Consider the following 23626-nt stretch of genomic DNA (forward strand, 5'->3'; position numbering starts at 1 on the left):
GGTGATCGGAGAGGTTTCCGGTAGGGCGCATTTTGAGGATGCACATCCGCTATTGAGCTGGCCATGTGAGTTGTAGGTGCTGATCGGGGAAGGGGTTGCCATGGCGGAGACAGCGGTACCTCCACCAAACCTGGGGCAATGTATGAAGGTGTTGGAGGCAGTGAGTGCTCACCCCGAGCAGCTTCTCAGGTACGGATACGCTTATTACAAATACATTTCTAAACGGTAACAGCATTTGCTAGCTGATCGTAGCGTTGCCCTGCGGCAGCTGTATGGTCTTTAGCTCTATTACACGAGCCTCTTTCTTTCTGGCCCTACATGTTGGTGCAGGATGCTTGGGTCCTATTATGCTCCTTCATGTTGTGTTCTGCAGAGAGCAAGCAGTTTTGGAGCTAGGAGTACATATAGTGTGAGTGGATGCAGGGTCTTAGGGAAATTAGTGGAGTACGTGGATGAGTTGTTAAGGGGATCAGATGGTGTCTTTAACTGGGGACACTTATAACATGTAACTGTAGGTCTGTGCTAAAATCAGTGTGGCTTTGCATATGTGCCCCTGTTAAAAAATCCGCCTAGTTGCCTTGTGTTGTGTGCCCCCTCAGTATATCAGTAGATGGGATAAGTAGGAATTGACAATTGATTGTACTTATTTTTAGGAACCATGTCATCAATAGAGTTGTGTATATGTACCATTTGCAAATCACTGATTAATATTTTCCTCGTAATGCTTTTGTGTTATTCTTTTCTTAGTGTGCAGGAAGAATTGGCTTCTAAATTTTCCCAGTTAACAAAGGTTTTGTATGATCTACATAAGTCTGAACTTGCTCTTGAAGTGGGAAGTCCGCTCAAAGAACTTGTGGTTGAAAACTTTGATGAAGAGCAAATCTGGCAACAGATCGAACTCGAGAACAGCAGTGTCCTTGACTATTTCAAGAAAGCTGTCACAAGAAGCGTCAAAGACGAGGAGCTCTGTCTTCTGGAGCCATCTGAAGAAGACACATCGGAGTCTGAGTTTGAGGAAGATGATTCAGAGGTAGAGCCTGAACTAGACACAGACAGTAAGGATGATGAAAAGAAAGAGGGAGATCAAAAACGCAATGGCCGTAAAGAGAGCAAAGTAAAACCAGCCTCTTCGTTTAGCGATGATAATGATTCCGACTTGGACTTTGATATTGATAAACTGGAGCAGCAGCGCAAAAAGAAACCAGTAAAAAACCCAAAAAGGAGGCCTGCTGAGAAATCCATAGTGGATGACCAGTTCTTCAAACTGGCAGACATGGAGGCGTTTTTGGAAGCAGTAGAGAAAGAAGATGGAAGAGATGAGAATGATGAAGATGACATTGATTATTTTGAGGACATTGAGTCCGATGATGATGAAGAAGAAGAAGACTTATTCAGCGAAGGAAAAACAAAACAGGTAAAAGTCTGTAAGCAGAAAATATACAGGAAAAAAACATCCATCAAAATGTTGTATAATAGTAAAGCTGCTTGAACATATTCAAAGAAAAACAGAATTTGAAGGCTGATAAAACCATTCTCCTTATCTAGGCTGTGGATTTCTTGTTCCTAACTGTAAATTATACAGTTGGGTATAGTAGGACAATGTAGAGTGAGGTGAGGTGGGCAAATCTATATTATTATTGCTTGCTTTTATGGCCCTAACACAGGGTTCTCACACCCACCATGAATCCGGTGTAGCAGGTGCTGTGAGACACCCGGCGTGGTGACGTAATCCACTCTACGTGACCCCACTGGGTGCCTTGCTTGGATAGTGACCCAGATTTGCAATGGCAGATGCTAGGCAGTGGCGTAGCAGGTGAGAGGGGGAGTAGTGCATGTGTGCATATACTATAGTGTCAAATATAGTGTGCAATAGTGCTACAGTCAGTCTTTGTATAAATGTATAGTGCCAGAGTCAGTTTATCTACTGTATTATAGTGCCAGATTTGGTGTGTGTGTGTGTGCATAGTGTGTCTCTTTATATATGTATAGTGTTAGCATGTGTATTAGAGTGTGGTGCTCGCTTGTATGGTGGTGTTTATGTTACAATATGGTTAGCATACTCCTAATTTTTTTTTGACTGGTTTCTAGATCCAAACCAAATTTGTTGACACCCTGCACTAACAATGTAAGCAACACCTCATTTAAATTAATACATGAGCTATGACAAGCTCACACAGAGAAAATCAAACCAATGAATAATATTATACCACTTATTATATCATGTTTCTTTATGGTTTTAGACTTCATGGACATTTAACATCTGAGATATATACGCTTTAGTAATGAAATAAGTTCCCAAAGCAAACTTCAGGGAGTCAGTGATGATGGTGGAATCTATATTTTTACTACACAAGCTGATCTGTAAAAGAAGTTTTTCCGTTTACCTGCGCATGCATCACTTATGTTGTTTTGGTTGAGAGGTACACCTGAGCACACAGTGGTTGGGCCTGTAAAACCACTCAATGGACCCTTCCTTTGTGTCTTTTGCTTTTTTTTTTTTTTTTACACACTGATCCAGCCTATAGTTGATTGATGGTCAATCGCAGGCATAAAGTGCTCCCATTGAAATCAATAGGTGGTCTTTCCATGCATGTGCACAAGGATCTGAACAGAACCAATGTTGGAGCTGAGCATATCGCGTGCAGAGAGGTGTATTCGGCCGGACAGATCTCTTGCACGGCATTTGGCCGGGGAATGGGGAGGCTGCAGAATCCCTCACGCATTTACAAATCGGAACACAAAACTGTAAAGGCACCACGCAGCTTTCATATGCATTAAAGTGCATATGATGGCTTGAGTATCCCTTTAAGTTGTTCCCCTTTTTGGAGGACCAAGAAGAGCCAAAGCTCCCTTGGTGTTTACCAGGATTGACAAAGGGACCCACATACCCATTTGAGGAGTGTGGCCCAGGAGATTTCTGGGGACCCTCTGTGGCTTTGCAGCGGCTCAGGAACTCTATGTGATTTAAGCATGGTAACTCAGACTTTTAACTAAAGTGCAGACAGGTATGTTATTCGCGTTGCCTCTTCCCATTGTGGGTTAAGATGTTTCTTTGTAAGAGTTTATCTGTACTTGTACTACCGGTATATGTTCTGCACTTTGGACAGAGAAAGGTCCTTTACACCCCAGTCCTCATGTTTAGCTAGGCACAGACCACGTTCAGTTGTTCAGCAGCTGGAGAACTGCCTGGTTTCTAGCCATGCTTTATCTAGACATGTCCTTAAAGGAAGTCATTTTGTCTCACATCTTTTTCTTCTTATCGTGCTTGTTTGTCTAAACACTGCGTGTCTTCTAGACAAACTAACGTCTGGATCCTTATTTCATTTAACAGCGGCATTATATCACTGCTTTGTATTTATTGATATCAAATATTTTGCAATAATTAATGTTGTGTTTTTTTTTTCTTCTTCTCAGGACACTAAAAGTTCCAGAGACCTTCATTACAAAGACTACTTTGATTCAGTAGAGAATGAAGAAGAGAGTATGGATCAGCAACCAAGTGATGAGGAAGAGGAACATTCAGAGGATAATGAGGATGAAAATATATCTATGGGGGAGGAGGAGGATGCTGGTGATGATCAGGAAGAAATTGATGAGGAGTAAGAAATCCCCCATTTGTGTGTTAGGTCTATAATAAGGGTTTTTCTAATCCTCCATTTCTACCTTTTAAATTGGATAATATTTTATAAGGACATTAATATGCCAAAAAGACCACCTTAGAATGACAGGAAATATCTGTTCAATCTCCTTTCTTGTATAATATAATAGAAGGCCTTGTGTATACACGACTTCTATTGTACGTGTTTACAGAAGTAGAAGGTAAGCACATATCTGAACCTATAAGGTTACTGTGGGGGGGGGGGAGCACATTCTGATTCCTAGAATGGGGCATTAGTGTTCTTCCTCTACGTTCCCTCTCTGCACAGTGCCTTCCCCTGGCTACTTGGAATATGCCCAAATTTCCTCTATCATACAGAAACATCTTCATTTATTGAAGCTAATTTGCCTCCCTGCTGGTTGTGTTTCAGTAATGACATGAGACTAACAACAAATGCTTTTTGCAGTGATGAAGAAGACGAGGAAAGAATGGAGGAAACAGAAGAGAGCAAAGAAGCCAAGCAAGCTTTCAAGCGAGTGACATTCGATTTGTCGGATGAAAGTGAAGGGGAAGATGTTGGTGATGTACTTGGTGGCAAAAAGCAACAGGATATCTCGGAGCCAAGCGAACCAAAGTCTTCCTTTGAGAAACGGGAAGAGAAGGTCAGTCTGCTGTAAAAGATGTGTGTCCGTTGTAAGCCTTTATTGTTCACGCAGTGTGCATTGCTGTGTTGGTAGTACATATCTATTATCATAGATGACTTTTTAAACTTTTTGCTACTCAGATGACGGAGAGAATTCAAGCCCTTCAAAACCAGATGCTGGAAGAGAAAGTCTGGCAGTTAAGCGGCGAAGTAACTGCTCAGAAAAGGCCTGAGAACAGTTTACTGTCAGAGACGGTGCAATTCGACCATGCCTCCAGGATGGGTAATATATTGATTTAAGCAAACACAATTACACAACCATAGTGTTCAACCTGAGCTGTGATAACTATTTCCCATCTAACTATTATTTTAAATCTCACAGCACCCATTATCACAGAAGAGACCACATTACAGCTGGAAGATGTCATTAAACAGAGAATAAAAGACCAGGTCAGTTTGTGTCTCCAAACACACAATTCAGTCTTGTTAAGGGGAAAACAGCCACCAATGCATTTCATGTTTTTATTTTAATTCTGATAGTTCCCCTATTTCATAACCAAATAACACTTTGGAATATGTTTGTTTTAACAAGTGATGTTTTTTGGCCACTTTTATGGTGTGAGGTTTGATGAATTAAAGTTTAAAAATGTCTTGTGTCTAAGGTATGGGATGATGTAGTACGAAAGGAAAAACCAAAAGAAAACCCATTCGAATTCAAGAAGCGACTCACCTTGGACCATGATAAGAGCAAACTGAGCCTTGCAGAGGTTTACGAGCAAGAGTACTTGAAACTCAACCAGGTAAAATAAAGAGAAACACAAACCCGTGTACAATACTACCAGTCTTGATGATTTGTTGTTAGAGCTGGCTTCCTTGCTTTAAGATATTAATTTACCAAAACATTTATAACGCTGTGGTGCTTCTGTCTGCGGCAAACTATTCGCGTTAGTTATGAACGCGTTAGTATATGCATAACCGTAGTTCATGTTCTGATTTTATTGAAAGCCCTGTCTCCTTTTTTTTTTTTTTTTTAACCAGAAAAAGGCAGAAGAAGAAGAAAATCCAAAGCATGTGGAAATCCAAAAAATGATGGATAGCCTCTTCCTGAAGCTTGATGCTCTTTCCAATTTCCATTTCACACCCAAACCGGTACATTTTTATGCATGCAATTTTCCTCCCTCTCTCTGACTTAAAATATGAAGCCCTTTTATGTACAATTTACACAAATAATTCAGCTATACGATGAAAATATAATATAGTATAAAGTAGTTGTTGGTTACTCATAGAGACACCGGCTGTGCGGGAGTTTGCATTTCAGCAGAGCAGAAAAATGACTTTGTACAATTTCTTTGCATACTAGTGTTTTCAGAGGTCAATGCCTTGAAGTAGACATAAATATAAGATTTTGTAGCGCCTCAGTTGCAGTTTCATGCTATAATGATGAGTAAATTGATATCACTCGCATGTGCATTGCTAGAATCAAAGAATGTGTACAACTCCTAACACTGCGAGTTCCTAAACTATGATTCCGCATAAAACTACAGCTTATTTTGCCAACAAGATCATAATTCAAGACCAAATTTTTGTCCCTTTTCAAAATTTAGATAAGCTATAAAGGTATAGATTTGTCTGCATTATATTATTTTTTTGGTAAATTAGTAAAGTATTGAAAATACACAAATTGTGAAAGAAAAGGCAAAAAAACCACAGAGATCATAATGGCTAAGTGTTTGGAGTAATAGGTTGATGATCCGTTTTGTGAGTTAAGACCTCTAATTATGTTTAATTTTCAGGCTGTTCCAGAAATTAAGGTCGTTTCAAACCTCCCTGCGATCAGCATGGAAGAAGTGGCACCAGTGGGTGTCAGCGAAGCAACCCTTCTCGCTCCAGAAGAAGTTAAGGTAAGAAAAGAGGCTGGATAGACTTTTGGGGTTTCAAGCAGCGATCCCTGAAGGATAATCAGGGGATCATGTCATCTTTTTTTGAATGTCTTTATACCTAGTGGGTCCAGTGCCAATTATTAACCGCTGTAAAGCTTGAAACGTGGCTAGGGTTTCACCCCCCTACTTTGAGGGTCTTCTTTCTCTCCCCTTTTGTAGAAGGTCTGCTCAACCCCATGTTATATTGATTGACAAAATTAATCTATAAACCATTTTTATACAGATGTGATTTTTTTTTTCTTCCCCTCTGTATCCTTCCTCCAGTAAGGAGTTCAACCCACCTCTTTACCTTTGCCGATAATGAGGGAACCACTGGATATTTGATATTTTATTGTTGGTTTTCTACGCGGTGCCCTCTAGCAAATATGTGGAGGAAAGGGGAGCATCACTGGGTTGTCGAGTAGAATATATTTTGGGGTTTTGTTACACCACAAAGAACTGGTATCTAAATGTGCACCCTTTAAATAGAAATAGTTTTTAGCTCATTCTCATCATGCGCCCCTATATCTCACAGGAAAAGAACAAGGCAGGGGACATAAAAACCACATCTGAGAAAACTCCCACAGACAAAAAGCGTGAGAGGAGGAAGAAGAAGCTTGCAAAAAAGATGAAAATCAAAGAGAAGGAACAGCGGCGGCAGCTGGCTGAGAAGATGAGGGCGGAAAGTGGGAAGAAACCATCAAAAGAAGCTGCTGCAGCCAGTGTGAAGAAGCTTGCCAAAGAAGGCAAAGCCACCATACTCAAGGTAATGGACGGTTGGGAGTGGCATGGTCAAGCAATAGAATTAATCTATTTTGCCAACATTATGCCCAATAATACCTTTTTTCACTGCTCCATAGATGGTGTTGTGGTGTTTTACCAGTGTTTATCTATGCTTTGATAATGTTTGTGAACACTCAAAAACAATTGTGGTCCCAGAGTGATTAAGGCTGTCTGTTTTCAATTCCAGGATGAAGGGAAGGATAAAGCTCTGAAGTCCTCTCAAGCGTTCTTCTCAGAGCTGCAGGATCAAGTGAAAATACAGATCAAAGGTGCAAAAGCAGCACAGAAAAAGCCAAAGAAAGAGAACCAACTTTCTGCTCACAAACTGAAGCTATAGCAAGCTGTCCGCCCTGCTGTCAGATTTATTTAGGATCAGCTACTACGAGTCACAGATGGATGTGTAAAAAGCTTTTTATGCCTAAATGGTTTTGTTTTGTGTGTTTTTGTAAAATAAAATCTATAGGATCACCAATATATGTTACCTTTATTGTACTTGGTGCTGATTAACCAGCTCCCGATAGGGGAATGCTGCCGATGGGGAGCCTGTTCAGGAGGCAGCGCTTTCCTGCCACCTATTGCTTGCTCTACAGAGGAGTATGGCTAGAGGGGGTGTCTAATTATTATGTATTGTTTTCTATAGTGCCATCATATTCTGTAGCGGTGTACAATGGGTAGACAGGAAACGAGTAGTGCATAACAGTTTCAGTTTGACTTATAGAAACAGATGGGGGCGGTTCATCGGTTTGTTATAGATTATAAATCACATCTGTTAATTTGAACAAAGACGCTGCTTACATAACATTGCATTTCTCAATTGTTAAAAGTTGACGTTTGTTGATTGATTTATATAGCGCCATTATCAGCGACGTATCGACCTTTGGTTTTTACCCTGCCGCCCAGGATACTTTGAAATTCCAACTTTGCCCTGGAAAAAAAAGCCTACATTTTTAGTTCAGATGGCTTGGAGCTTCTTATATTAAAAAAAAAAATTATCATTTTTCTATGATAATGTGTTGGTTATGTAGAACACATACACGCACATGTGTGGCATCTTGAGACCCCTGAACACTATGGTTTACAATCTAAATTATTGAAATTACGCTGCAGCACACATGGGGTATAAAAAATATTATTACCATACCTGGGAACTCACACAGCCTGGTGCTGACTCCTTCCTATTCTATGCTGCTGTGATTATTTATATATAACACTCCCAATCCGTGCCTTTGCTTACCGGTATGTTACGGTTGATATCCCCTGCTTGAATCCAGGTGAATCAATTGAGTCAAGGTTTCCATGGGGACCGAAATTAGAGTAATTTGGGTAACACATTGGTTACATAGACTCTTTATGATGGGCTATTAATAGGTTAATATTTCGAGATTCTCCTGATCAGCTTATTTAGAAAGTTCCCAGGTATGAATCTTATGTGCTGCCTAAATAGTATTGAAGGGCATTTCACACTTGCCAAACTGAGCTAAATTGCAAGTTGTAGTTATTATATGTGTATACATAATTGCCTTTTACAGCTTTACACCAGAATTGGCATCTGTGTAATTGCTGTGGGCAGTCCCAGCAGTGAGGTGACCCTGGCTGCCTGAGCTAGCAAGATGATAAGAGAATAGGCGCGTAATATAAATGGAGCCGTACTTTAAACATTAACTCCCTCACACAGACGTGTATATTCGCCTGCCACAACCTTATACTTTTTAATGTCAATTATCCATCCATGTCAAGTGCATAGCCATTTCAACGACTCCGAGGTTTATTTGCTCGGCGAACGCACCTTTCATTGCTTCCCTTTGCCCACATCAAAAATGGCGACCGGCCACTAATGCACAGTGATGCACAATTTAGCACACACATTTAACAATCTTTCTTGCAAATAATAGGCAGTCCTAGACGTATACATGTAGCTATACAATGCGTTTCCTTAATGGCAGTTATATAGTTGGAGTCCTTCTTCAGATATATAATGCCCTGAAAATCCATGTCTCCAGTGCTTAGAACTCTGCGTTTACAACTTAGAACTGCAAGCGACTACATTTATGTCCATCCTGTATGAATAAAGTTTTCATTAATAGGGAAAAAGCAAGATGGCGGCGTCCATAGTCAGGGTGACAGGTAAGAGGAGAGTGCTATTTATTGTCTATAGTGTAGATAATAAGATAACTACGAGCATAAATGTTGCTTATTAAATGAATGAGTATTGCTAATTAATGCTTCTATAATATAACCGTATGCTTTTAGCCGTGAAAATTAAATCTGTACATTTATGTGTGTATACACACACACACACACACACACACACACACACACACACACACACACACACACACACACACACTTGTCATGAAGGGGTTAACTGCAGTACAGTTTAAAGTGATGCAGCACTTAAGAAAAGTGTTTTATTTTGTATTGCAAAATTGTAACAAGGTGTTGGCACTCCTTAAAAAAAGAGACCAACCCCTTTTATTACCTTAACTTTCAGACCGACTGGTGCTGCTTCTTCAATGCTGATTGCACGGAGGTTTGAAACTACCTTAATTTCTGGAACAGTCATGAAAACAAATATAATTAGTAGGGATGCAGTGAAATGAAAACTCTGGAACTTGGCACCACCCCTCAACTTTAAAAAAAGAAAATAACCACACTTTTATTAAAAGTAACAGACAAATTAAATAACTATATATATATATATATATATATTAGTCACACTCCTATCATGCCCAGGTTCTAGCATGTACTGGTTGCCTGGGCATCATAGGAGTGGGATTGCTTTTAACAATTATATATATATAGAAAATCTAAAGTACACAATTGCACACCAACCTTAATTACTCTGCCCGGTGCCTGGTAACTGAAGCAGTAATGCATATAGATTCCAAAAATAGTCACTGGCACTCCTGGGACTTGGTTTCAATAAATCTCTCAAATCTCTGTGCTACAAGTCAACGTTTCAGTCTTTTATTTTCCCAACATACAGTGGCAGTACGATGGGTAATGTTCTTTTCTCGGGACAAGCTGATCTAAAGATAAAAAAACAATTAAGTGCCCCGGAAGCCCTCCTCCTTACCCATAAAAACCGGGGCTGAACCGGAGGTAGACAGTTCTTTTCTTGTCCCTTACAGGGACGGACAGGTGTTTCATCGGTCCGGACAGGAGTTCGGCATCTCGGCAGCTGGTGAGGCGCACAGGTTGCTGCCTGGGGGTCTTCGTTTCCTCCGATTGCTCCCCGGGTGGTGAGCAGAGAGAGGCTTCCCTCCGTAGCGGTCCGCGTTACGGAGGATGTACTGATTTCTTCCTTTTCTGAGCAAGGAAGTGGGAGCATGCGCAGTGTAGGTGGAACGCACGCCCGGGTGGCGTTGCGTTCCACTGAAGATCCGATCGCGCTACTGAGCATGCGCGAATCGGATCTTCCGGAGGGCGGCAATTTTAAAATTGCATTTAAGCGCTTTTGCCTGTCTGACTGCTGGAGCTTTCGTCAGTACAGTGCAGCCGTGTCACCAGCCCCCCCACACGGTTCAGAGGAGGTTAGGGTAAGATATTTTCTTTATCTTTACTCTTTCTTATCCTCTTCCCTCCTAAAAAAAAAAAAAAAAAAAAAAAAAAAAAAAAAATTTCTTTTTACTATACATTTTTTATTTTTCGTCAGATTATTTCGGAGGGTTACAGGATAGAGTTCTTTCGGCCTCCGGTCCGCCAGTTTCTGATTTCGTCCTACCCTTTGGAAAGGAAAAATTGGACTCTCTTTTCCGAAAGCATGAAACTTCTGGGAAAAGCGGTGATAGAGAAAGTTCCTGTTCACCAAAGATTTCAAGGAGTCTATTCCCGGTTGTTTCTGGTACCAAAGCCGGATGGCTCCTTGCGTCCGGTTCTGGACCTGAAGTCAGTAAACCGCTGTATCCCCTACCAGCATTTCCGGATGGAGAGTATCACCTCGGTCACTCAGGTACTAAAGGAGGGAGATTTTATGGTCACCTTAGACCTGAAAGACGCTTATCTTCATGTACCGATTGCCGAAGCGTCCAGGAAGTTTCTGAGGTTTGCCTTGCGCGTCAATCACAGGGTGCATCATTTCCAGTTCAAGGCCCTTCCATTCGGTCTGGCATCAGCCCCAAGAGTTTTTACAAAAATCCTTTGTCCTTTGACAGCTCATCTCAGAGAACAGGATATCTCGATAATTCCTTACCTGGACGATTGGCTGATCATGGCGGCCTCCCGGGAGAAACTTTTGTCAGACCTTTCCACTACTATGAAGTTCCTGGAACTCCACGGATGGTTAATCAACAAGAGAAAATCTTGCCTCATTCCCGCTTCCAGGACTCTCTTTCTGGGGTTTTTGGTGGACTCAATGTCCCTTTGCGTTTATCTTCCGCGTTCCAAGCGCCTCAAGATAAAACAAGAGATCTCGTCGCTGCAAAGAAATCCAATTTGCTCTGTCAGGAAGGCTATGAGCGTTCTGGGTCTTCTCACCGCTGCCATCCCAGCGGTTCCTTGGGCAAGGTGTCAACTGCGTCCCTTGCAATGGCAGATCCTCTAGAACTGGTCCAGGCAAGAAGAAGATCTGGAAACGTCCTTCACTATAAGCGGCCAGGTTCTCTCCCAGTTGAATTGGTGGAAGCAGTCGTCCCATCTCGCCAGAGGACTCTCTTTCCGTCCCAGAACTTGGATTATTATTACCACGGATGCCTCCGGCCGAGGATGGGGAGCCCATTTGGGCTCCCTTTTTCGAAGAGGAGATTGGGCTCCAGTAGATGCTGTCCGCTCTTCAAATTTCCTAGAGCTAAAAGCAATTCTTCAGGCTCTCCTGGCCTTCAGATTGTTTATAGAGGGTCAAGCTGTCAAGATCCAATCAAACAACGCAGCGGCCGTCGCATATATCAACAAGCAGGGCGGCACGCGGATCCGGAGTCTTCAGATCCTGTGCTCAGTTATTATGGAGTGGGCCCAACTTCATTTGACGGACATTTCGGCGACACACATCAGAGGCCGCTACAATGTAATCGCGGACGATTTAAGCAGAGCAAGATGGTCGCAGACAGAATGGTCTTTGACCCCTCAAACCTTCTCCACTCTGGTGTCACTCTTCGGTCTTCCGGAAGTAGATTTGATGGCAACTCGCAAGAACCGCAAGGTCCCGGTGTTCGCATCCCTCAACCGATGGGATCTTCCACAATTTTTGGACGGTCTTTCCATGGTGTGGAATTTCCGGTTGGCCTACATCTTCCCGCCAGTGGCATTGATTCCTCGAGTTCTGCTGAAAATCCGACACGACAAGGCCAGGGTCTTGGCCATCCTTCCATACTGGCCCAACAGGGGTTGGTTTGTCCTCCTCCGGCAGTTGACCATCACCTTTTGGGAGCTTCCAATTTCTCCACATCTTCTCGAGAACATCGACCTTCGCCTGGAACTTCTTCAGATGTTCCGTTTGACAGCCTGGCTGTTGCAAGGCTGATCTTGAGTGACCAGGGTTTGGACGAGGACGTCGCAGACTTTCTGTTGACTTCAGTCAGGAGTTCAACTTCCAAAATTTATTTTCGGGTATGGACCAAGTTCCTCCGATGGTGCACCGCTAGGCACCTCCCCATTTTCCCTCCTGCCATCAATTCCGTCATTTGTTTCTTACGGGAAGGTCTGACTTTGGGCCTGAGTGTCTCGACCCTAAAAGGGCAGATCTCGGCCCTTAGTCATTTTTTTCTTTCGGATCTGGCCTCTCACGTGCTTATTAGACGTTTTTTTAAGGCCGCTACTATTCGCCGTCCTCCTAGGAGGTCCTTGTTTCCATCATGGGATCTTGCCGTTGTACTTCGAGCCTTATGTTCAGCTCCCTTTGAACCTCTGGAGGAGGTATCCATGAAGTTTCTGTCGCTGAAAACAGTTTTTTTAGTGGCTATTACATCGGCTAGGAGAGTTGGGGAAATCCAGGCGCTTTCGTCCTCTCCGGAGTTCACGATTTTTCATGACGATAAAGTGGTTCTCCATGTTAAACCTTCTTTTCTCCCCAAGGTCATTTCCCGTTCCAGTATTAGTCAGCCCTTGGTTCTTCCTACTTTTTTTCCGTGTCCTTCTTCTCCGGATGAATTGATTTGGCACACGTTAGATGTCAAGAGGGCTTTGGAGATTTATATTGCTCGTACCTCCTCCATCCGTTCTTCGGACCAGCTATTTATAAAAATTTTTGGACGGTCGGCCGGGTCAGCAGTTTCTAAAGCTTCTATTTCTCGTTGGCTAGTGGACGCCATCCGCATGGCTTACCACTCTAGTGGTCTCACTCTACAATGGCCCATCAGGGCACATTCTACTCGGGCTATGGCGGCCTCCTGGGCTGAAAGAGCTGCAGCTTCTCCTGAGGACATTTGTACGGCTGCTACCTGGTCCTCATTTTCCACTTTCGTGCACCATTATCGGCTAGACATCTTTTCCTCCTCTGCGGCGGATTTTGGGCGTAAGGTGCTCCAGGCAGTGGTCTCTTAAGATGACCCCCCCATTTCTGGGATCTTGCTATATCCCATCGTACTGCCACTGTATGTTGGGAAAAACGGAAATTTTTACTCACCGTAAATTCCTTTTTCCTTAATACAGTGGCAGTACCAGTTTCCCTCCCTTATTTAATAAATTATGTTTGGCAAGCTATTTGGTGTCTGTCTTGTTACTTACTGTCTACCTCCGGTCAGCCCCGGTTTTTATGGGTAAGGAGGAGGGCTTCCGGGGCACTTAATTGTTTTTTTATCTTTAGATCAGCTTGTCCCGAGAAAAGAACATTACCCATCGTACTGCCACTGTATTAAGGAAAAAGGAATTTACGGTGAGTAAAAATTTCCGTTTTTCAGACTTTCATCAGGACAGTCCCGATAATGCCCTTTTCCGCCGATGTATGTTTCGGCCACCGATATATATCGGTGCATCCCTAATTTAGAGCTGCTTAACTCACAAAACGGATCATCAATCTATTCCTCCAACCTTTTTTTGCACCGAAATGTGTTACGCAGGTGCCTTCTGCTGTGGTATCAGAAGGTTTCACCGGCTGGTATCTTCAGTTTTTTTGTTTTACTACAGGACCATGGCCCCAAATACACGAGCTATTATAACTTTTAACCCCTTTAACCAGCAATAGATTACTTTCTTCTCTCAGCTGATGTTGCTGCAGTACCTTGACATCGAGCCATCCAGCAACACAAAAAAAATATATTGGGGCCCATACGGTCGCACCTAGGAGCGGTTGTTTTACTGTATTGAATGGCTACATGCCTTTGAATGATGGCGGGACCCAGGGGTTAAAAAAAGTACTTAGGCTTACTGAGCTCAGCCAGTGTTGATGAGGTGGCTCTGTACAGAGGCATTCAACAACACAAAAAAAGTCAGGGACGCCATTTAATCGCTCCTAGGAGCATTTCAAACTGCCAACTGTTAGAGACATGCTGCCTCAAGATGGAGGCACTCATTCACAAAAAAAAAAGAGTTCCCAGAGGGTCGCCACAGAACTGAGAACTGAGGTCTTGTTTTATTTAGAAATAAAAATACCCCAGTGATGCCACCATGACATCATAAAGGGGATTATCCAGTTCAAACAAAATATGTCCTAAAATTGTTGCTGTATCTTCCCATGCTGGCATGAAAAGAGTTAAAATACCAGGATTTGAAATGCCCTGGGGTAATGATAGGGTAAATTGAACTGACTGTTTTTAAAGTTATTACAAATAGGGTAATGGGGCAAACTGACGTCATTAAATTGATGTCAAAATTTAAAAAAAAATGTGCACCTCCCGAATGTGACCTTTTTGCCCCCCAACAACCAGGCAAACCTACACATGGGTGGTATCACTGTACTCAGGATATGTTGCTGAACACATATTGAGTTTGATAGTGACGTACAGAGCCGGCCTTAGGCGTTGTGGCGCCCTGTGCGGACTACTCCTCTGGAGCCCCCCCCACAACCCCCCCTCTCTGCCCCTTCAAACTACCCGCCCTCTCTGCCCCTTTAAACTACCCCCCCTCAAACTACCCCTCCCCTCTGCCCCTTCAAACTACCCCCCCTCTGCCCCTTCAAACTACCCCCCCCCTCTGCCCCTTCAAACTACCCCCCCCCTCTGCCCCTTCAAACTACCCCCCCCCACTTACCTTGTTGCCGGAGTCCTGCGGTAAGAGCGGGAGGCATCCGTCTTCTCGCTCTGCCGGCATTTCATGTTGAGCGCTGGTATAGTCCGGCGCTCAACATGAGATGCTGGCACCGCGACGGAGTCACGGAGAGTAAGGGGCGCCGAGCGGTTGCCGAGAACTTCACGAGCAACCGCTCGGCGCCCCTGACCGGGACTTAGATTAACCCCTTCAGGACCGGGATTTTGATACTAACGTGTCGCTAAAGGACCGGAGCCGTTTTTGTGTTTTTGCCATGTCTTTCTTCAACTGTAATTTCTCTCTTATCAATTGGTGCACCCACACAAATCATATATTGTTTTTTTCAGCACAAGTAGGGCTTTCATTTGAAACCATATTAAGCTGGATAGTACATTGTTTTGTTTGAAATAAACTGGAAAAAGTGGGGAAAAAATGAAAAAAACACATTTTTTTACAGTTTTGTATACATACAAATTGTACACACATTGAACCAATGGGAAAAAATTATCCCAAATATATTCAGTAAGTTGTCCTGATTTGGAAACCACCCAACATGGCCAGGATTTTTATCTATTTTGACCAGTATAGGGCAAATATTGCAAGGCATGCATTACGTTTTTGAAATGTATTTTTTTTCAAATTTGGCATGGTAGTCTAATAACTGAAATAGTTGTCACAGATACTGATTATCCCCCCAAAATTATATGTTTATGAACAGTAGATAAGTCAAGGTGTACAACTAGGGTCATTTTGACACTTTTCAAACAGGGATTTTATCGCCAATTGCTGCCAAATTTTGAGGTATTTTGATATTTTTTTGTTTTTTTTGCATATGTTGCAATGTTGCTTTAGATTTTATATTATATTTAGTATAGAATATGTGCAACTGCAGAAAAAAACACCAAATTGTGTTCACCAACATCCCCCGGTTCCAACAAGGCCTCACATGCATGGTTCATGCATTTTTTGAGGAAGCTATGAGGGCAAAACTGGAACATGCGCATTTTCGTTTTCACATTTGGAATTTTCAGAAATTGGTTTCCTGGGCCCATATCCCATTTGGGAGATTTTGGAAGCCCCCCCGCTGTAAATTACCCCATAAAAGTATATATTTATGAACAGTAGACAAGTCAAGGTGTTCAACTAGGGTAGTTTTGACAGTTTTCAGCTAGCCATTTCTTCACTGATGTCTGCCAAACTTCACAGGGAAATTATTTTACTGCTTTTTTAACGCATACATTTCAATGTTGCACTGAATTTCTTGCACACCATAAGTGCAACAGTGGAAGAAAACACCACATTTTGTTCACGAAGATCCCCTGATTCCAACAAGGCCTCACATGCATGGTTCATGCATTTTTTGAGGAAGCTATGAGGGCAAAACTGGAACATGTACATTTACATTTTTTTAAATATTTTTTTTCATCAGATTACTTGTAAGTGACAGGTTTAGGCCGCTGACATCAATCAGGGAGACCGATCAATAATCATCGACTTAAAATGTCACCGACAAGTGATCAGGTAATAATTATGATTATTTCATTTATTAATAATTTGTGTTTTTTCATAATTACCCTAGATGACCCCTCTCTCTTTGTAGAGCAGGGTCATCCGTGGGATGCCATAATGATCCGATCACTCCTATTGGCCAGGAGCGATCTGATCAGCCCAGCCCAGCATTTGACCTGGAAGCACCCTGGACTTTCAGGTCAGTGCTGTTATTTTTTTTTTATTATTATTTTATTAATTTTTTTAAATTTATTTTTACATTTTTTTTATTATTATTTTTTACATTATTTTTTTTAACTCTTTCAATGCTGATGCTCCATTGAAGCACAGCATTGACTGATATTTAGTCCCCACAAGCTTGTGGGGACTAATATTAACCCCTGCAATGCTGCGATGGGGGTCATACACAATAGCAGCATTGAAGGGGTTAATTGAGGAAGAGGGGGGCTAGGGGTTAACTGAGGAAGGGTGGGGGGGTCTGGTCTCCACACTCATGTGGAGACCAAAGAACCCTGTCTCCCTGTCCCTGATGCTGCCTCTGGCAGCTGGGACACAATCTCCAATAGACTGGAGATTGTAGGGGAGGCGTCTCTCTGATCAGTCCTACAGGACTGATCAGAGGACTTCTAGGGGGTCGTTTTTGCTGTTGCTGGTCTGCCTGGGCTTCCAGGCAGACCACCAGCAGCAGAGCCCCCTACAAAACGGGAATTAACCCCTTCAATGCCGCGATCTCGGCATTGAATGCCGCGATCGCGGCATTGAAGGGGTTAACGCTGCACTGACGCTCTCATGGAGCGATCAGGCAGCAGGGGGGTGTTGGATCAGGTCCCCACACTTGTGTGGGGACCCATTAAATACCCCCCCTCTTCCCTGAAGCTGCCTGTGGCAGCTGAAACCGCGATTGCAGATTTTTCTGCAATCGCTGTTTCTGCCTACAAAATCACTCCGTGGGAGTGATCGTAGGCTTGGGGGCGGGCCTAGACAGGCTGTGCTGTCTGCCCAGGAGTCCTGGGCAGACAGCAGCAGCAGCAGCGCCCCCACGATCACCGCGATTGTGGTGATGTGGGGGCGTTTTTTGGAGGAGACGTACCTGGTACGTCCCGGTCTACCGGTGACTGTTAACCAGGAAGTACCAGGTACGTCCCGGTACTGAAGGGGTTAAAGCATCGTTTTTTTTGTAAACTTTATTTAACATCAATGATGTTAAATAAAGTTTAAAAAAAAACCAAAAAAAAAAACGATGCTTTAATCTAAGTCCCGGTCAGGCGCCCCTGCAACCATGGCGCCCTGTGCGGTCGCACAGGTCGCACACCCCTAAGGCCGGCCCTGGTGACGTATACCAAGAGCTGAAAAATCATACCAAAAGTACAATGTGTGTGTGCTGGGGGAGAGACGCAAAAAAAAATAACTACCACAAAGATTAGCAAAGGCTGGTAGTAGAATTAATGGATGGAAAGAGTTAAAATACCAGCATGTCTAGTTTTCAAAAACGTAGGGTTTGATGGGGGTAAATTTAACTGACCGCCTTCAAAGGTGTCCGAAACATAGCACGTGGGGGCAGAATGACCAGTTTTGAAATCATAATATGCTACTTGTACTTTAACTTGCAAAGAAACATAAAAACTTTGGGTATTTCTAAACTCAAGACAAATAGAATTTAGTATTTTTAACCATATTAAATTAGATGATATGATCGAAATAATTGTATCTAAAGAAAGACTACCTTGTCCTGAATAAAACAATATATACCTTGTGTGGGTTCAGTAAATGGGGAAGAAGAAAATTCCAGCTAAACACGAGCAACGCAAAAATGTTAAACAACCATTGTCACGAGGGGTTAATCATATACCACTTGTTAGTCTCTTCTTTGACGTAGTGCCAGCGCATTGTCACAATGTTGTCTTGCTGTTGGAGTAGGCTGCTTCACATTTCATGCTTAAGTAACCTGAGACTATTGTCGGTCATCTGGATGCAGTTTAGCAACTACATGGCCGGAGCTGGCATTTCATCTACTTTTTATGATGTATTGCCCCAGTAAACATCCTTTTAACGGCAGACTGGGGGTAATATATGAAAATGAAAACTTGATTGGGGAAGAAAATTGGCTCATCATTTATTTGGCTGGCTCCTAGATCCAAACCAAATTTGTCGACCCCTGGGCTAGGCCCTTTACTTCCAGTGAAGGGAAATCTTAACGCTTCAGCAAACCAAGACATTTTGGTCAATGCTGTACTTCCATGCTTCTATTCCAGCATGAATGCACAAAGCAAGGTCCAGAAAGACATGGTTGGATGAGTTTGTTGTGGAAGAACTTGACTGTCCCACACAGAGCCCTGACTTGCACCCCATCAAACACCTTTGGGATGAACTGGAATGGACCTTCAAGACCCACATCAATGCCTGATCTCACAAATACTCTACTCGAAGAAAGGGCAAAAATTCCCACAGAAACACTCTGAAATTCCGCTGTAATAGCTGCAAAGGGGGGACCAACTATATATTAATGTCTATGTATTTAGTAAGCAATGTCATAAAAGTCATTGGTGTAATGGTCAGGTGTCCCAATACGTTTGTCCATATAGTGTATATAAACTTTATTTGTACTTATAATCATTTCATATGTAATGTGTCTGAATTAATCTTTGAAAAAATGATTTTTATAGGAGTGCTTTGCAGAGCCCATGGTGTGTTCCAAGCAAGAAGACAGTTGTCAGCCTCCATGGCACTGTTTCAAGATATTCCAAACTCATTATGGAAACTTGGCCGTTTAAATCATGTAGCCATTGCAGTCCCTGATCTGGAAAAAGCACGCTCTTTGTACGAAAATGTTTTAGGAGCAAAAGTGAGCGAGACTGTCCCCCTCCCAGAACACGGGGTGTACACAGTCTTTGTTGAACTGGGCAACACAAAACTGGAACTTCTCCATCCTCTGGGACAAAACAGCCCAATTAGTGGCTTTCTACATAAAAACAAGGCTGGAGGAATGCATCATATCTGTATTGAGGTATTTATGTTGCATATCTTTTCTCTTTTTGTACTTTTGGTAGAATGTTATTGCCTGTTAATGCTACTCGATAATAATAAATTTTTCTGACTGATGACTTGTTCTACATTAAAAATAAATGCCTTTTCAAAACATAATTACTTGAAATCCATACCCAGCAGGGATTTCATTTAAAGCAAGGCTTTATTATGAAATTTAAGATTGGTTTTGGCCCATAATTTGATGTAAAAATCTAGTAATAAATGTTTCCCCCCCATATTTTTCTATAATAAAATGTTGACAATTAGTGTAGTATGGAATCAGGGGGGATTACACTTATCATAGTAATATACTATGATCATAACAGATCCAATTTAACTTATAAAAATGTAATGCTAATTACATTAAGAACGAAAGCTGTCTAATGCTTGTTAAACATGGATTTTATCATGTGATTGCTGTGATACATTAATCATAGCAATCATGTGATCACCAACATTTCCCTTGGCCCCACGCACTGACAGCATGCCATTCGCTTTAAATTATGATATTCCAACCCGTCGTGATGGATTTAATATAACCCAAAAATTACGATGGCATGAAACATGATAGATGCGAAGGGATTAAAATGACTTTCCCTTCTCCAACACTAGAGGGCAGCAGTGTTTACCCTGTAAGTAAAACATATTCTACAGTAATGCAGCATTTAACAGGGCTATTAAACTGGTCCTCTACTCTGTCGGACATTCGACTAACTATCCCCATGAATAGTTAATTGATTGTATCAGGGAGTCTCATGAACAGAAAGCTTATTGGCTACTTTAAAAACACATGATGTATTGTTTTAGTGGGGCATTTAGGATTTGGTTATTTTAACTTTCTCATAACAGCTGGCAAATCAAATATGGCCTCTCAAAGGCTCTAAAATATTAATACATCAAAGTAAATCTTTGTTTTTCATCTCCCTTTAATATGTACTTGAGAAAAAAAAAATGTTTAAAGTGTAAGAGTCAGAAGACATTTCAATTTGCCTATCCTTGAACTACTATTGCTATTATCCAATAAGTACACAAATAAAGCAAGCATTCGGCGCATACCCAGTGAATTCCATAAAAAAACCCACATATCTGAGGGATTTCTATATTTCAGGGATAAATATACCGGGCTCCTTTAGGTTTGATAGCGCATTATCCTGCATAGCGGCCATCGTGCCACCAGCATGAAGGGATACGACTCAGCCTCATTCCTGAACCATGCCACAAGGAAGACAAGTATTGCGTGCAATCGCATGCACGGCCAAACTGGCACTACCGCCGGCCAGAAGGCAGACAGAGGCAGTCTGTATAGTGAACAAACACCATCGGCGAGATGAACTGTGTTTCCTTCATTGATGCCTAATACTTTACGAAATGAGCTGGATGTGAGTGTGAACACAGATGTTTGTTCGTTTCTGTCACTCTGTAAGAGAATGCGCATGCAGTTATGTCAGTCAGTGTGAAATGCTGCTTTTTTCCGAGTAGAATAACAAGATCTGGCCACTTTCCAGAATCTGTGTGGGACCAGTGCTGTAAATGAGAGGCTTCAAATCTGTGACTTGGCAAGACTTGCTTGGATTCAAACATGAAGTCCTCTTGTAACGTTCGTGTTCTAACTTTTGTTGATTAACTTTTATTTTTAAATAGAAATGTGCTCATTTTATCTTGAGGCTTTTCCTTCTTTTCGTTAGAACATTTTCTCTGATCGTTTATAGAGCAAATGCAGTTCGTAATTGTTTTTTTGTTTTTTTTTCTTTCCAAGAAGCATGATTGATTTTGCGTACAGTATAAAGCCTTCTAAATCAACTCCATGCTAAATTGTACAGAATACTTGATCTTGAGGCACCAAGTGCACTTCAAATAAAGGTTGAGCCCCTAGCTTCTCTGTCCCTGCGTAGTACCTGCACTTGTAATTGTCACAGTAGCACAGACCATAGGGAAATGTATCGGAACCAGGGTATTAGTTCTCAGTGGCTCTGTGTTTACCTGCTTTTATAGCTGTCACTTGAAGCCTCTGTTTTTCACTGGCTCTAAATGTCTGTATTTAGGCTGCTTGCCAGTCAGTTACTTTTACTGGCGATGTTCCTTTCCCCGGATATAAATATTTATGCGTATGCGGCTGTTGGCTGTCTTTTGTTGCCCCTGTTGCCGATGTCTGTGATCGGCAAGGAATAGGAATGATTATTGAGCATTGTACTTCCACTCCCTTGTGATTATTTCAACTCCCTACTAACTGGTCTCCCCACTCCCGCTTTTCACCGCTCCAATCCATCCTCAACACTGCAGCTAGACTAATCTTTCTCTATCACCGTTCCTCGTCTGCTGCTCCACTCTGCCAATCACTCCATTGGCTCCCTACACCCCCCCATAATCAAATTCTAACTTCTTACCCTGACCTACAGAGCCCTTAACAACTCTGCACCTCCTACATCTCTACACTTTTATCCAAATACACCCCTGACCACCCTCTCCTACCCCCGTCTCTCGCCTACCAACATTACCTCTCCCCACTCCTGTATTCCGGATTTCACCAGTGATTCTCTGAAATTTCATATCCTATTCTGTCGGACTTTCTCCCTCTTACGCATATTTTAAAAGCTCTCTGAAAAGATACCTTTTACGGGAAGCGAAATCAACATCCTGACTCGATCAGCTCTCCCCATCCAAGCAGTCCTCTCCTATCTTCTCATTTCCCCCTCAACCACCGAATAGATCGTAAGCGTGAGGGGCCCTCTTCTCCTTTTTGCCCTCTTCAGTTTGTTATTCTGTGCGATTTTTAAATTATTTTATTGACTCTGTAACAGCGCCACAGAATTTGCTGGCGCTATATTAATAAATGTAATTAATGTATAGTGAACAATTCTGGGATAAAGTAGTAGAAATTAGACAGTCACCATGGCAGTCAAAAAATTGTTTCTGCTATCTGCTCAATATTTACCCTTTACCCCCAAAAGTCATGATTTAATGACAATATGGAAATAAGCTGATAAACCACAGTTTATATGGAGGCCAAATGTATCATGTTTAGCGTGCAATGATACATCAGTTTTAGTTCTATAACTGCCAGCTACATGCTAACATGTTTCTTTTTCCCCTCAGGTCGATAACATCAAAGGAGCCATGGCTGACTTGAAAAAGAAAAATATTAGGGTTCTGAGCGAAGAACCTAAAATCGGTGCACATGGCAAACCGGTTGTGTTCTTGCACCCAAAAGACTGTGATGGAGTACTTGTGGAACTAGAAGAAGCATGATCCAGATGCGTACTTATTGAGTCAATAATAGTAAAACAAAAAAATAAATAAAATACTTTTGATTTCGAACTAATTTATGGTTGGACATTTACATGAGCGAAGACTGTGAAGAGATATTTCATTTAAAACTCTATATGCTAAGATTATATATATATATATATATATATATATATATATATATGTGTGTGTGTGTGGAGGAAAACCCCGAATCTATGGCACTAGACTATAAGCAGCTGGCTACTTTCCACATTAACAGCACATTAAGAGGTGTATTCACCGGACTACTCCCTAGCTCCATTAAACATTATGCGAGGGCCGACCACATTTCTTCTCTTCAAGCGTTTTGCTGGCATATTATATAGTTAATGTAGATGAGTTCTTCAAATTCATCTTGCTGGTTTAATAATGCAGTGTCATTATATTTTATTTATAGAGCGCCAGCAGATTCCTTAGCACCATAACAACGGGAGGGAGAATACAAAATTAAGAATAATAGTGAACACTATGCAATATTGCCAATAATATAAGACAGGGCTTGACAAATTTGTTGTGAATCTAGGCGCCAGGTAAAAAAGTTAGGAGCCAGGATTTTTTTTTAAACTAATAGTTGGTCAGGAGTGATCTGATCATCATCAGCCCACTTACTAAACTCACAGCGTTTGACCTGGAAGCACCCTGGACTTTCAGGTCAGTGCTGTTTTTTTTTTTTTCCCCATCTTTCGATGCTGATGTTCCATTGGAGCACAGCATTGACTGATATTTAGTCCCCACATGCTTGTGGGGACA

At 42.0% G+C, this 23626-nt stretch overlaps 2 protein-coding genes across 2 annotated transcripts; both read left to right on the forward strand.

Annotated features, from left to right (window-relative positions):
* The first annotated feature begins 45 nt into the window (after window positions 1–45).
* MPHOSPH10 (M-phase phosphoprotein 10) lies at window positions 46–7415 on the forward strand. The gene is made up of 11 exons (XM_053462129.1): window positions 46–189; window positions 748–1414; window positions 3415–3599; window positions 4065–4260; window positions 4383–4524; window positions 4624–4691; window positions 4904–5041; window positions 5280–5390; window positions 6035–6142; window positions 6696–6926; window positions 7131–7415. The coding sequence occupies exons 1-11, from the start codon at window positions 101–103 to the stop codon at window positions 7278–7280; spliced, it is 2085 nt and encodes a 694-aa protein (XP_053318104.1). The 5' UTR covers window positions 46–100; the 3' UTR covers window positions 7281–7415.
* A 1552-nt stretch (window positions 7416–8967) lies between these two features.
* On the forward strand, window positions 8968–22868 carry MCEE (methylmalonyl-CoA epimerase). The gene is made up of 3 exons (XM_053462543.1): window positions 8968–9067; window positions 19234–19574; window positions 22688–22868. Exons 1-3 carry the CDS (start codon window positions 9040–9042, stop codon window positions 22838–22840), a joined length of 522 nt encoding a protein of 173 aa, XP_053318518.1. The 5' UTR covers window positions 8968–9039; the 3' UTR covers window positions 22841–22868.
* The last annotated feature ends 758 nt before the right edge of the window (window positions 22869–23626 follow it).

This window comes from Spea bombifrons, chromosome 4, assembly GCF_027358695.1.
Source record: "Spea bombifrons isolate aSpeBom1 chromosome 4, aSpeBom1.2.pri, whole genome shotgun sequence".
NCBI lineage: Eukaryota > Metazoa > Chordata > Amphibia > Anura > Pelobatidae > Spea > Spea bombifrons.

Coding starts and splice junctions, on each gene's coding strand:
- MPHOSPH10 (XM_053462129.1), top strand. CDS start 101: ATGGCGGAGACAGCGGTACCTCCACCAAACCTGGGGCAATGTATGAAG. Junction 4,525..4,623: donor CGACCATGCCTCCAGGATGG/GTAATATATTGA, acceptor TAAATCTCACAG/CACCCATTATCACAGAAGAG. Junction 5,042..5,279: donor AGTACTTGAAACTCAACCAG/GTAAAATAAAGA, acceptor TTTTTTAACCAG/AAAAAGGCAGAAGAAGAAGA.
- MCEE (XM_053462543.1), top strand. CDS start 9,040: ATGGCGGCGTCCATAGTCAGGGTGACAG. Junction 9,068..19,233: donor GTCCATAGTCAGGGTGACAG/GTAAGAGGAGAG, acceptor TGATTTTTATAG/GAGTGCTTTGCAGAGCCCAT. Junction 19,575..22,687: donor TGCATCATATCTGTATTGAG/GTATTTATGTTG, acceptor TTTTCCCCTCAG/GTCGATAACATCAAAGGAGC.